At 41.7% G+C, this 13,744-nt stretch overlaps 1 protein-coding gene across 6 annotated transcripts in view; it reads right to left on the bottom strand.

Moving 5' to 3' along the window:
- Positions 1–2,257: 2,257 nt before the first annotated feature.
- The window catches only part of c2cd5 (C2 calcium dependent domain containing 5), a 39,684-nt gene continuing 28,197 nt past the window's right edge, over positions 2,258–13,744 (bottom strand). For 4 of the 6 annotated variants that reach the window (XM_079501336.1, XM_079501340.1, XM_079501338.1 and 1 more), the window contains 11 exons: positions 12,934–13,074; positions 12,162–12,287; positions 11,912–12,010; positions 11,486–11,575; positions 11,298–11,376; positions 8,780–8,872; positions 7,964–7,996; positions 7,529–7,630; positions 6,104–6,297; positions 5,156–5,302; positions 2,258–4,727 (listed from right to left, as the gene is read on the bottom strand). In XM_079501336.1, coding sequence (XP_079357462.1) covers positions 4,596–4,727; positions 5,156–5,302; positions 6,104–6,297; positions 7,529–7,630; positions 7,964–7,996; positions 8,780–8,872; positions 11,298–11,376; positions 11,486–11,575; positions 11,912–12,010; positions 12,162–12,287; positions 12,934–13,074 — 1,236 coding nt within the window. In that variant the 3' untranslated portion in view covers positions 2,258–4,595. Of the gene's footprint in view, positions 4,728–5,155; positions 5,303–6,103; positions 6,298–7,504; positions 7,631–7,963; positions 7,997–8,779; positions 8,873–11,297; positions 11,377–11,485; positions 11,576–11,911; positions 12,011–12,161; positions 12,288–12,933; positions 13,075–13,744 lie in introns of all 6 variants that reach the window. The other 2 variants (XM_079501335.1, XM_079501337.1) reach the window with 1 other exon arrangement.

The raw sequence follows: 13,744 nt of genomic DNA, 5'->3' as shown, positions 1-13,744 counted from the left end.
AAATTAGTGTAAACCCGGAACGTCACTTCAAGGTTTTGGTGCATTGTTAAGAAAAGGGTAAGCAATGGGGAATTGTGGAAACATGCGCCGTTTCTGAACGGGGTGGGAGGGGTTTCTGTCTGTGACCTCATCTCGGAGCTACAGAATGAGCGTAGGGAGAGGGCACATATGGGGCTATCCTTTATTATGAATGTGAATCCATACTCTCCCTCAGTCAAATCCACTCTCAAAGGGCACTTGGGGGGTGGCTGCAATAAAACTTGCCCCAGTAAAAAACAAAATGAAAAACACAAGTAAAACCCTTTTATTTATTTTGATTTCTAACCGTTTACACAATGTTTTTGCATAGGCTATAGTAGGCTACTGTATATTTGTGTAGCCCTATACGTCAATAAATGTTGGGTTTCCACCTGGCGGCAGAGAGAGAAACCATGTTTGAAATGTGCAGACTGTTGAAAACTAGAGATGCACGATTATTATTTATATTGAAGTCATTGCTGTTTTTTATTTATTATTATTTTAGTGTTGGCAGACTCTGAGCGATGCACCTATGGGTTACAAATCTTTATTGTTTTGAATGAAAACACATAGGCTATACTAGCCTAATAGTATTAGGCTAATACAGCCTCATCTTTTCAAGTGTAGACTGTACGTAACTTAGTTTTTGCGCAAACCTGCTGTTTCTAGAGTCATTTTGAGATATTTCAGTTGTTAAAGATTTGTTTTGAGGCTTTTTGTTTTAGTTTTGTACTGCATTACATTGCTGCAGATATCAGATGTTAACCAAGAGCTGGAGTGAACCATTTTGTTTTTAAATATACAGTTGTGCAGTTACTAATGCGAGTGTCTTATACTGCCTTCTTTGCAATATCTGCAATGAGTCACTGAAGAGAATTTCGTCAACAGAGCAATGGTCTGTAAGGTCGTGTGTACATGTTTATATCTGGCAACCCAATTTGGGGAGGACTGGACTGCCCATAAGTCAGACATCCCGTTAGTCAGACCTGCGTGGCCGGTTAAGACTCACTTGTGGCTACAACATGCGCGGCCAGTTAAGACACGTGTGGGTGTTCAAGACTCATACTTGGCTGTTCAAGACTCATGCGTGGCCAGTTAATTAAGACGGCACAATTCATCAACAAAAATAACGAGATCTGGATTCAGACACCTATGCAATCTCATGTTGTGAAGAATCCTGCAGCACTAGTTGGCTGTCCAATAGATTTGAGTTACTCTTGTACAATGTTTTTGTAATATTTTCGTGTAATATTTTTTAATCGTGATCTCAATTGTGGAGGCAAATCGAGATTCACATTTGAGCAAGAATCGTGCAGCACTTGTTAAGACTGAGGTTAGGTTAGTAATGGTCTGACAAATGGGAGGTCAGACCATTTGGGGCATGTCATAACAGAAATATAGGAAAAATAATCTCTCATACACTCTCAACGCTTCAGGGTTTTGGCTATTTTATAAATAATTTAGCGGTTCCTTTTTTTCTATGAAAGAAAAATAAACAAGACAAACCCAATGCTCATTTTTATGGCATATTCGTGAATAACAAAAAGCAAACACATTTTTTTCTAGTAGGCCTAGAGTAGACTGTACATTTTATTGACTAGTCACATTGTTTCCTGGACATATCAATTTGCAAAGAGAAAATATATTGTGGTTGACGGGCAAAACCTATGTCCAAATCTTATAAAACCCAGACATATTTTTTGCTACTTTTGTGTGACACTCTTGTATCACAAAGTAGTACAGCATTTACCAAACCCCCGATAAAGACTGCTACAGTGCTACTGTATGAATTAATCGATTTAAAGTGCCGCTATCAAGGCTTTAGTGTGTCTAGTTGAAACAAAATGTCTTGCATTTTATATAAACTGATAATCTTGCCCAGCATTGCCAGGGTTATTGTGCTGCACATTCAAGTTTCGGTACCCAGCATTGGCAGGTTATTGCATGAGTGCACTGACATTTCCCCAGATAATCCCAATTTGTGTGGGCGTCAACCATTGCTTCAGTGTTTAACAATTCTGATTTCCGCTTAAGAAAACCGTTGCACAATAGTGATGCTGTCAGTACGTCAGGAACGTCCATGTATGGACAAAATTGGACATACTGTATACCGGTAGACAACTTTATATGAGACAATTGACTGACTTCTAACTAAACTGACATCAATCATGCTATACTTCATTAGTGTTAATATTGTTGTGTTGCCTAAATTCATTAGCCTTCAACGAAAACATAACACAACAGGAACAAGGATATCTTTATTCTGAATGTATAGTTTACTTAGCAAGCCTCATTAGGCAACCATACAGAATCATGGCAATGCAAGTGGGTCTGCATGCTGCTGCTAGTCACAAAGCAACTGGGACTAAGTTCATTATATACATTCAAGTTTTATACACAAAGATAGGAAACTGATCAAACATACGAGTACCTCGACTCCTCTGACACAATATGAGTCAACATTTCAGGATTTCATTGCACATGCAAGACTGAGCGGTTAGGTTTGCCATTATAATTTCATGTTACAAAAATACTAAAATATGATTCTGGAGAACATTTACACAAATACAAATTTTCTTGTGGCACCTACACTAGATGTCATTTCTTTCCAGCATTGGACATAGATATTAGAAATGAATGTTTCAGTAGTAAGAGGTGGGGATGCCAGTTATAATAGTGCCATAATTGACAGTTCTGGCTGGCAAAGGAGAATAAATACTAATATATGCTCACTTTTGTATTTGTTTTTACATTTCTCCCTTAATGTATAGAATTGAGGAAGAACTGATCCTCTTTCTTTATTACATAGAAGAGGGACAGAGATATAATGAACATTATCCTATATCCCTGGTACTAGACGCAAAAAGGCAACATTAGACATTAGATAACTGTTCTGTGTCTTATTTTCATGCAATACTCCCCCACTCACTGCAGTCATGAGTGAATACAGGCATAGACAATAACCATTTTGGTTAAGTGTTACTGATAAGTAAATGACATTTGCCTCTCATGCCTCTCCTCTCTGGCATTGGGTTCCTGTCTATCTACACACTGATGGGAAATTATAAATGCTAAAGAATAATGAAGTTAAAAAATAATTTCAATACAAGGTGTTGCAATGTGTGCTATTCCCCCCAAAACAATATCAAACTCTAAAATAAACCCATGTGAAACAGCTCTCTATTCCATTTGAGTTTTGAATCTGCAGCTATTTTCTAGAATAGTTTAATTGACAATGCATAAGGCAGAGATTTTCCATGAACATATACTTTTTGGACTTCTTATAAAAATGAATCTGGACATCCAAAGAATAGCATTAGATAATGTAAATTCCCCCCTAAAGCCGAGCTGAAAGGATGATCACATCCTTGGTCATATTGTGCTTCTATTTAAAAATATATGGCAATAATGACATGGCTTCCCTGGGGATTTCTGAAGTCATATTGACAATGTCGTTCCTGCCAAATATATGGACGGATGACAGGACGCTGCGCTGGATCTGAGACTATGAATGCACAACATGTGAATAATATTCATAAAAAATATTCACAATATGTGAAAAATATTTTGGGATTTATGTCCATGGCCTAATTTGGCACAACTCACCCCATAGATGCCACACCGTAAAATCCCTTTGTATCTTTTTCATTGAGATCCATCATGATTTCTTCCAGTAAAACAAAATATGACACACGCCATGCTTATGTCAGCAAGTACCAAACAATTCCAATACCATAACATGGACCGGTCAATCAACCTCAGACACGGAATGAAGTTTCATTATGTTACAGACACCAGAGGACAGTGCTGTATGCTGCAGTTGATCTGGAAACACCCAATCACTGTGACTGGCTGAGACATGCACAGATCTCTGTTCAAAGTTATGTCCCGCAAACCTATCCTGTTTCACTAGAAAATATGTCACGTAGTAGATACCCACTACATTTCAATTCAGCTCAACTTTAAGGGTTGATTTTCTTTTTCTAATAGCCCAAGCCATGACAAAACAAACACTTGACGGACTCAGTCGTCTATCAGGCAAGTTTAAAATGACTTAAGTTATCTTGTCCAAGTGAAATCAGTTAGGACAGAGCACCACTGTGTCCTTTTCAGTGTGAGTCTGTGGCCTAAGGATGGACTGTGTTTATTTATAGCTGCCCTAAAGCTTCATTAATGGAATGACAATATACAACACAACCTGCAGACAAAAGGATGACAACACAGCTCTGTGTGAGACCCCGCATGGACGGCAAAATGACATAGGAAGACGTTTAGATGCATCAGGGCTAGTTTGGCTGAGGTGGATTTAACCAAATCATGTTAATACTTTAAATATGACTGAATTGCAACACTTCCATGTTAGTACCACAGCTGCTTCAGGTCCAAAAGAGAAATTTAACTAGTCACAGATAGTGTGCGTGTGTGTGTCACATGGTTTTGAGCACTGTCTACTTGTTCGAAATGACCCAACCTTTGGAAGTATTCTATGGCGGACCCTCTGGTTTTGACACTCTTATTTGGGCAGCTAGAAGAGTGTACGTATGTCAAGAAAAGTGTGTCCTGCAAGTGTGTGTGCTTCAGTTTAATGTGGTCCCGTCTATTCCACTGCTGCTCGCCTGTCCGCTGTTGGAGAGAGGAGGGATAGTGTCCTGGTCGTTATCCCTGACAAAGATGACAGGGTCTCCGCTCACATTGATGAGACACTGAGCCTGGAAATTGATTGTGCACACATAGGTTAAGTGCCTCTTGATGCCTTTAAACAAAACTCATAAATGTTCAAAATTGCCCCAGCTCTGTCCCAAATCATGACAGTTTTCAGAAAAACATGTTTCTATGTCAGTGGTGCTCAAATGAATATATATTGAATGAATACATATTCAAAGATTTGTGCCACATTTTTCAAAAATAGCAGATCTACAAGCTCGGAGCCAAAGTACAACATAATGCTTAACACACCAAAAGGGGTTCCCGTCCTGAATGTGATAAACAGGTTAATTATTGTAAGCTTCCACCACATTGAAAGTAGAGTGACTTTCAGTAGAATAAAAGCTGTGTGCGCATGTATGTGTTCTTTTCTTTAATTTTGTATTTTTTAAAACATTTTATGAATGCTGCATGTACGTCTGTGGCTGGGTACCTGGTTTTTGTTTGGGTTTTCCATGAACACACATTCCTTCATGCTGTAAGAGACTACGGCGTTGCCGCCCAGGGCTGCTACGTGTGCACGCACCATCGCAAACACCTCCGCTATGAATGTGTGGAGGAAACCACTCACACCCCCTTCCTGCAGAGAACACACACACAAACACACACACACACACACACACAGAGTATGAGTACCTTGCATAAGCTGATCTTGGGTATGACTTTTGATTATAACCTATGGACAAAAATGACAATAATCAACATGGCTTGATCATGTCCTATTTTCTCTATACTAGACCTGGTCCTGTACGTGCCTGTCGCAGTCGGCCACCGGCCTACTTGGGAACGATGCAACTTGGGAACCTAATGATATGTTGTCATAGCACCCGTTTTAACTGTCAGCTAACTAGAGGCCTAATGACCACAGAATAACACATTGTGTAGTCTGTTTGGGCAAAGTGTTTACAGTACAGTGAGTTCCTGAGAGATTTTTGAGGGAAAACGTGAAAGGACAGAGACAGCTGTGTGAGCTGGGCTGGGCACATGTACAACAGCAAAGAGTGTCCCACATGGAGATCTGTGTATGTGCCTGTGTGAAGACTTGGCAATCAATTCGGCCCACTGGCAGAGCCTGATTGGTTGAGAGGCTGGAAATTGCACAGGTGAAAGGAGTTGGCCTCATTAGGCCCACTGGCAGAGCCTGACCAGAGCCTTTTGTGGTGCTTCTGGAGAACCATTATATATATAGTTATATATAGTAGATATCTTCATCAGAGTATAAATATATCAGATAATCAGAGTATAGAGGGAAGTCGTTTTTTGCCACTCAGGTGTTCTAACTGCATAACTTCCAGGTATGATGATGAGGCCATGTGCATGGCCTCTATATTGGAATTTCAACACTACACAATGGGTTATTCTGTGGTCATTTTGTTCCTACCTCCCGCAGAGAGGTCGTCTCTCGGATGAAGAACATGTTGATGATTCCCAGGTATTTAATGATGCGTGTGCCCGGCAGGAAGGACAGAGGTGTCATCTTCACCACAGCGACAGAGCTTCCCCCAAACGAGCGGTTGGAGCGCAGGGAGCGCGAGCGGCCTTCGGGTAATGGACTGCAACGTTCCGATGACGAGGCTGTAGACAAATTGTTGTGGGGAGGGAGGGGGGGGGGGGGGGGGGTGATGGCATTGGGGATGAGGAAACAATACCAGGGGGAAAGAAGACAAGAGAGAATGGAGATATTGGAGAAGTTTCACAATTGTATAAAATCCAGCGGAAGCAGAAATGCATGTGTACAGTGTGTGGATTGCAAAGGGTCTTTTGCAAAAGCGTCAATGCACGTGTCTGTTCGCGTTTTTTGCCGTGTGCGAGCGAGGAAATACTTTGTTACTGTAGATACAGCAGTGAGTTTGCAGCATGGTTGGCCACGTTGACGGCGTAATCACTTGGCATGCAGCCATGCATCGCATGCGATGAAGGCGGACAAAGAGACAGCCACATAGTGTCTGCAGACAGACGGACAGACCTGGGCACAGCTGTGCATAGGCTGACATGTACCTGGTGGTCTGCTGATGAAGAAGTGTATGTTTGGGCAAAGGGTTTACAGTACAGTGAGTTCCTGAGAGCTTTTTGAGGGAAAACGTGAAAGGACAGAGACAGCTGTGTGAGCTGGGCTGGGCACATGTACAACAGCAAAGAGTGTGAAAGATGATCTGTCCTGCTGCAAAAGTGGCTGACACTTCGAGAAAACCTCCAGTGCCCATTCTTCAGACACATTAGATTGGTGACTTCACTTACGGTTTGTCAAAGAGCATGCATTAGGAATAGTACAACAATCTGACAGCATCCTCCTCCAGTTTTCACCCAGATGTGGTCAGGGTTACAGAATTTGGATGTTAAATGTTGGGGGGTTTGTATAGACCTCTAGGCACCAGAACACATTCAACAAACCAATCTACATGTAGCAGTAATAATCCTCTAATGCAGAGGTAAAGAGCAAGGCGTTCCATAAACACCGTCGCTACTTTGCTGCAAACAAGCTAGCTTACAGTTGGAAAGGGATCAAAAGAAAAACTAGGAGATCGGACATCGGCCTGAGAAATCAAATTCCATCTACCGTGTCCGTCATCACAGTTTGAATTAACCAGAGATATGGAGATTTCAGAGCCAAGCTGCCCATTGGAGATCCCTCTGAGGGGCGGGGCTTCAACTTTCACACTCTAGCCAATAAGCCAGTGCTTTTTTTTATTAAGGATGCTCCGCCCCCCAGCAGCATGCAGGGGAGGGGTGTGTGTGTGTGTGTGTGCGAGCGTGTTGTTGCCATGTCAGTGAGGAAGTTCACCGATGTGCGCTAGTGTCCTCCTACTTGTCTTAACTGATCCCCGTCTTATGGTGTGAGCTTTCAGCCTAAGTAGCTCTAGCCAGGTGCTGCATCTGTCTGCAAAGGAACCGTAATCAACGGAAGGAGCTGGAGAGAACACACACACACACACACCACAAAACACAGGCATACGCACACCAATCCACCACGCACACCACACACACACGGACAAACAAGACAAGTGGAAAAAACACATACGCACACACAAAAAAAAGACGACGAACGACAACAAACAAACAAACAAAAGAAGAACAGAAAGAAAGAAAAACATAAGAGGATGAGGTAAGGGAGTGATAAAACTCACTGTCACTCCGAGATGAAAAGGATGAGAAATTAAAACAAAAGGGCAGTGTTGTAGTCATGGTGGCAGGGAGGTGGTGGGACGAGGGGAGGGGGAGACGAGGGCGAGAAGGTGCTTACCTCTGGATGAAATGTTGGCACTCTCCGGAATACCTGCACGCACACACACACACACACACACACACACACACACACACACACACACACACACACACACACACACACACACACACACACACACACACACACACACACACACACACACACACACACACACACACACACACACACACACACACACACACACACACCTCATATTAACACTACCTCATATTAACACTATTCGATTTGCTCACATGGACCTATACTGTCTGTAGGATTAGCAATATCCTATAGGATAGACTATCTAGAGCTGGGATATATCAGGACAAGCATCTTTGGGATACTTAGGATACCAGACTACGATATTGTCACAATGTGGTTTTCTTAATGATAATAAATAAATAAATAAATAATCAGAAATGTACTTCTGTGTTATATGGTGTTTTGTACTGCTGTCCCCAACAAAAGAAAATAAATGAACTTGCTGAGAGACAATTGTTCCCCTGTGACATGCCACTATGTCCTACACACAATAAAACATTGAGTGTTCATTTGTCTCTCACATGGCATTTCAGAGTCAGATAATTCACTATGCATTCACTAGTACTAGAGCTATAGAATACACAGCGTGCTACAAGATAATGGCCATCTCTTTACCTGTTCGCTGTACCATTAGGAGGCGATTATGGCAGATTTTTGCAGCGGGTGTGAGTAAAGAGACTGTACCTGAGGTGTTAGTAACACTTCCTGTTCATAAAGGACGGGACATAGGGCAGAAGTGACGGGAGGAGGGAGTGGAGGGGGGGATCAGAGAAGATTTGAAACTAAGGGTACCTGAGATTTTGGCTGACTGTTGGTTGTTGGCAGACGTTGAATCGGCGCAAAGCTCCATGGGAAACTGCAGCTGTTCCTCCGTTTCACCACCTCCTGAAACATACACAGGCTGGTTACAATGGGTACATCCAGATATGCTGCAAGTGGCGGGAGTCCCTTCCTGGTTATTAGACACCTGGTGGATGGAAATTTAGCTCGGCAAAGTGTTTCCGTGTTTTTTGGGCGACGCTGCACATTGCAGCGTGGGTGGAGCTTCATTTCCATCCACCAGCTGCAACTTCCGGGCCGCTTCCCTACTTCCTTTGCAGGTGTTACCGATGATACCAATTAAGGTTCTGTTCCATTTAGTTGCTGCCTACATTTATATCTAGGGCAGGGGTGGGCAACTTTGACGATGGAGAGAGCCACTATATTTCCACACTCACTCCAGAGGGCCGCATTGCATATTACTGTCGTAGCAAAAATAGCTGATCTACAAGCTCAAAACGCGTCGCGCTGCGACGCGTTTTGAGCTTGTAGATCAGCTATTTTTGCTATATTTGAATTGAAATACTGAATACATTTTTCCTTTTTTTATTAGAATCCTGAAAAGTAACCTTTTTATTGATTTTCAAATGGATTTAGTTTTAGTTATGATAACTTTATGAACTAAATACAAATTGTACACAAAAAGACAATACTACTAATACTAGTCGTTAAGTGCTAGTCATTTAATACTAGTCATTAAGTATAATTAAAGCAGGTCATGTTTGCATGTTTGGAATTGCAACAGCTGAAATCAATACTATATCAGTATTCTGATATTAACCTGCGGGCCGCACTAAGTGAAGGTGGGGGCCGCATGTGGCCCCCGGGCCGCCAGTTGCCCACCCCTGATCTAGGGATAGAGCTCGATAACCGATACCCGAAAAAACCTGATAACAAGCTTATCGAGTACCCGTTATCAATAAGTTTGGGAGTTCCAGACCCACAGGAACGCACCCAGGGTGCCTGCCCGATTCCGGCGAGCCGCCCCGCGTCCGAAACGGTTGAAAAATTACATAGTAACCGTGTGGGGGTCCCTCTACTGTACCCTCTACTGTACTGTACTGTACTGTCTGGCACACTCGAAATTACTATACAGTTAATATGTGCGTGTGTGTTTGTGTGTGTGCACAGGTGGTGAAAAACAACCATGCTGTTTTCGTGCTCAGACGCACCCACCCACCCACCCACACACACACACACACAGCTCCGTAAGGGAGTGGTTGCACCACTCAAAAATTAATGAGATCCATCCCTACTTATAACCAGTAGTAGGTTTGATTTCGAGGCCGATATGAATCGCGCACAGCTTCAAATGGTGTAAGCCAAGTGATACTTTTGACTTTGGTATCTCAGGATACTGTGTATAGTATACTGGATACTCTGTCCGTCTGGGACAGACGGCCAGATAGAGCGAGAGAAAGACAGATAGAGAGAGAGAGAGAGAGAGAGAGAGAGAGAGAGAGAGAGAGAGAGAGAGAGAGTAAGAGAGAGCGAGAGAGAGGGAGGTTCTGTTTGTTTAACGTTACCAGCTTAGTTAAATTAAACAATTGTAACCGACAGGAATTTAGACTGTAGCCTACCTGTATGTGGGTGTTATAAGTCCATGAGAGTGACACAGGTATGTTTGAGGGGGAGTGAGCTACATAGCTCTGCTTTGCCAAATAGTAATGTGATTTGTATCGACCGAAATAGTCTAACATGCCGGGAAAAAAAATGTGCAGCAAGGGTCAACACATCTTATTGACTTCCAACATCTCTTGCGGTAATCATGGAGCTTTACACTGAAACATAACTGTTGTTTACCCGACGACACGGCACGTGCGTGAGAGAGTACAGAGACAATTAATTGATGATAACATTAATGTGTATTAATCAAATGAATGATAAATGAAGTTAATCGTATTATTAAGAAACACTATATTTTTAATTGTGTAAAACCAACTAAATTATTGCATGTCCAATAAAATTAATAACCATGAATGAAAATAACTTTTATAACGTCTCTAAACTGTGAATGTTGACAGTGAAGTCCAAGGCTGAATGTGACAAAATATGAGACCAATATGACTTTGTACAAATATTGGTAATTTTCCAATACATTATTTTGTGAAATAAAGATTTCACTGATTATACTGCATTATATTAAGACATCCAGGGCTATATCTTAAACCTGGTGCCTGTAAATGAGGTGTGGTAAGGAGGACCATTGCCATCGGGAGGCTGAGAAAAGTCAGAAAGTGATTGCACCTTACACCAGCTCAGACCTGGTCTAAAGTACAGTGCTGTCTGGCGCGGTATTTCTAGAGTGCATTTTGAATTTTGTTATTTTAGGGTCAAGACCACTTGGTCTTTGGTGATGTTCATTTTGTGAGAGCACAAAGGCCAAATAACATGGCAGGAAGGCCATCAAATAGAACAATGATTTTAAAGTCCATGGAAATTATGGATTTAACTTAAAGGATGTGGAGGATTTAATTTTAAACAAACTAACCTTTGTTTAGTATCCTGCCTACCAGCTTCTCCGGAAAGTGCTCTTTATCATAACTCATTGCTACGGCAGTCACTGCAACCTGGGGGAGAAGGAGAGAGACAAAGAGTGAGATTCATGACAGGGTAGGGGGAGTGGTCAAAACGTCAAGGAGGGCCATTGTTTCCAATGCAGTTATTCATGTGTACAACCTGTATGAGTTCATCTTCTGGCACTGCTACGGCAAAGTTGACATGACAGAGACAGCAAGGGACCATGGAGCGCAGCTTGAAGTACAAACTCTGGAACAGACAAAACACATGGCACTGCAGTCTGATCCATCCAAAGGCAGATTCAAATATAAGCCTCGTGTCTAAATCAAAAACAATTCAGTTATGTCCAGTATTTCTAACCCAGCTGTAATGATTCATATAGCTCTGACTCGGAGTGTGTCATTTTCAATAATTCAAGTTGTTGTGCAGTTGTAAACTTGTAATACACAATTGCAATGTCTAAAAATACTGTGATATGCCTTTTTCCATCCCTAATATTGTACTCTTTGTTGTATCATGTCCTCTACCACCACCACCGACCATATACAACATTAATACTGGTTGGCCATCCTGGAAGTGGCTCACCTTTAGCAGGTTCTCACACAGGTCAGTAAAGATCTTGTTCAGGCCTTGATTGGTAAGACTGGCATTGGTCAGTCTAAACACCCGCACTGATGTAAACATCTGAAATACAGTGACAGTACGCAACGTTACCAGAGAACATTCATGAAGATGAAGGGTAGCATTGATGGAGAGAGGGAAAAAAACAGTACTGGTTGGAATAATGGGACGATGAATGGACGTGTAATGTATTCATATTCTGTGCAAGAGTGACCTGTAATCCTGTGGTCCAGTTATAAATCCCAGGCATGATTTCAGTGTTACAGCTGTAGAAGCCTGCAGGTGCGGGAGCATCCATCAGTAGAGAGTGGATGTCCTCCACAGCGTCTGTGTCGTCAATCTATACATAAGAAAAGCAAAGCGATTGGTAATGTGATGGGCTTGTATGTGGCAGTATTGTTGTACTACCACTAGGCATGTAACGATATATCGTATATCGATATATATCGATATTAATCCCGACGATATATATATATATTTTTTTTAGGGGGTGCTAGTGTGTGATGTGAAATGTGAGCTTTAGTCATATTCCATCATATTCAAGTGCTTTTGGAGAGAAATGATAGTCACTTTCAGTAGTAGAGCACTGTAGAGGGGAGCTGTGTGTGTGTCTGTGCCCAGGTGATGATGGTCGTTGATGCTCATCAAGGAAGGCAATTATGTTTCTGCACTGTCAAAAGTAATGCTACTTCTTTTGCAATGTAGTTATATAAAAAATCTCAGGGGGGAAGATAAATTATATAAAATTAAAACGGTAATTTCTCATTAAAATATGTATATTTTTTAATATCGTGAAAAATCGTATTGTGAACCTCATATTGTGATACGAATCGTATCGTGAGTTGAGTGAATCGTTACATGCCTAACTACCACAGACAATTTTGATTTAGACTTGTCATTTGAACTTCAAACAAAAAATAACAATGAAACAAAAACTAAATAATCTTTCACAGAAACAGCACACACACACATACAGTATACTGTACCTCCAGCACGAAGGCATCCTTCTTGCCGTGGGAGAGGTCCAGTTCTGATAGCTCATCAGAGCTCTCCGAGTGCGAGCGAAACAGTCTGGTGCGCTGCCTGGGCTCGGGGATGGGAGAACCCACCGCCTCTTCCGTCGGCTCCTGCAGGAAGCGAGCGACACAAGCAGCTGAGGACTGGATAAATGCAGGAAGACCACAACACTACCCTCTTCACGCACACTAGAGATGCGTGGATGGACTTTTTTGTCACCCGAAACCGCATGTACATGTTCATTTGACATTATCCATCCGTTATCCAACCGCAGTGGCATTAATTATATCATCCTATTTATATTATTCACACCAACAGGCACCGCTCACCGCTGGGATGCACATGGGATTCTATATATGGTACGTATTTGTACAAATAAATGTACAAATAATAAATAATGTCACTCACTCAACACAGCCGAGGTTACCGATGTTACGTAGCGAATGTATACAGTATATCCATGGTAACAACAAGCCCTCCACTCGGTCTTCATTCACTTTCTCACATCAAACTTTCCATAAGGAATATCCTGTCATCGACTCGTCGGCAGGGTTAAGAACTTTAACTAAATCACTCCCAAGCCAAACTTTTATTCCTCCTTTTTTTAATTTTATTTTAAGTTTCTAGCTTACTACAGCTGCCTTCATAGGCCTATAGATAGATTATTTATAGACATTATTTCACATGTGGTTTATCCAATAGTAATTCATAATTATATTTGATTTTACCCAAATCAACCCAAACTGTGGCTACCCACGGAAACCGCGGATAAAACCGCAA

This window comes from Electrona antarctica, assembly GCF_951216825.1.
Source record: "Electrona antarctica genome assembly, chromosome: 5".
In the NCBI taxonomy this organism is placed as follows: Eukaryota; Metazoa; Chordata; class Actinopteri; order Myctophiformes; family Myctophidae; genus Electrona; species Electrona antarctica.
This window is presented reverse-complemented; position numbering and strand designations above follow the sequence as displayed.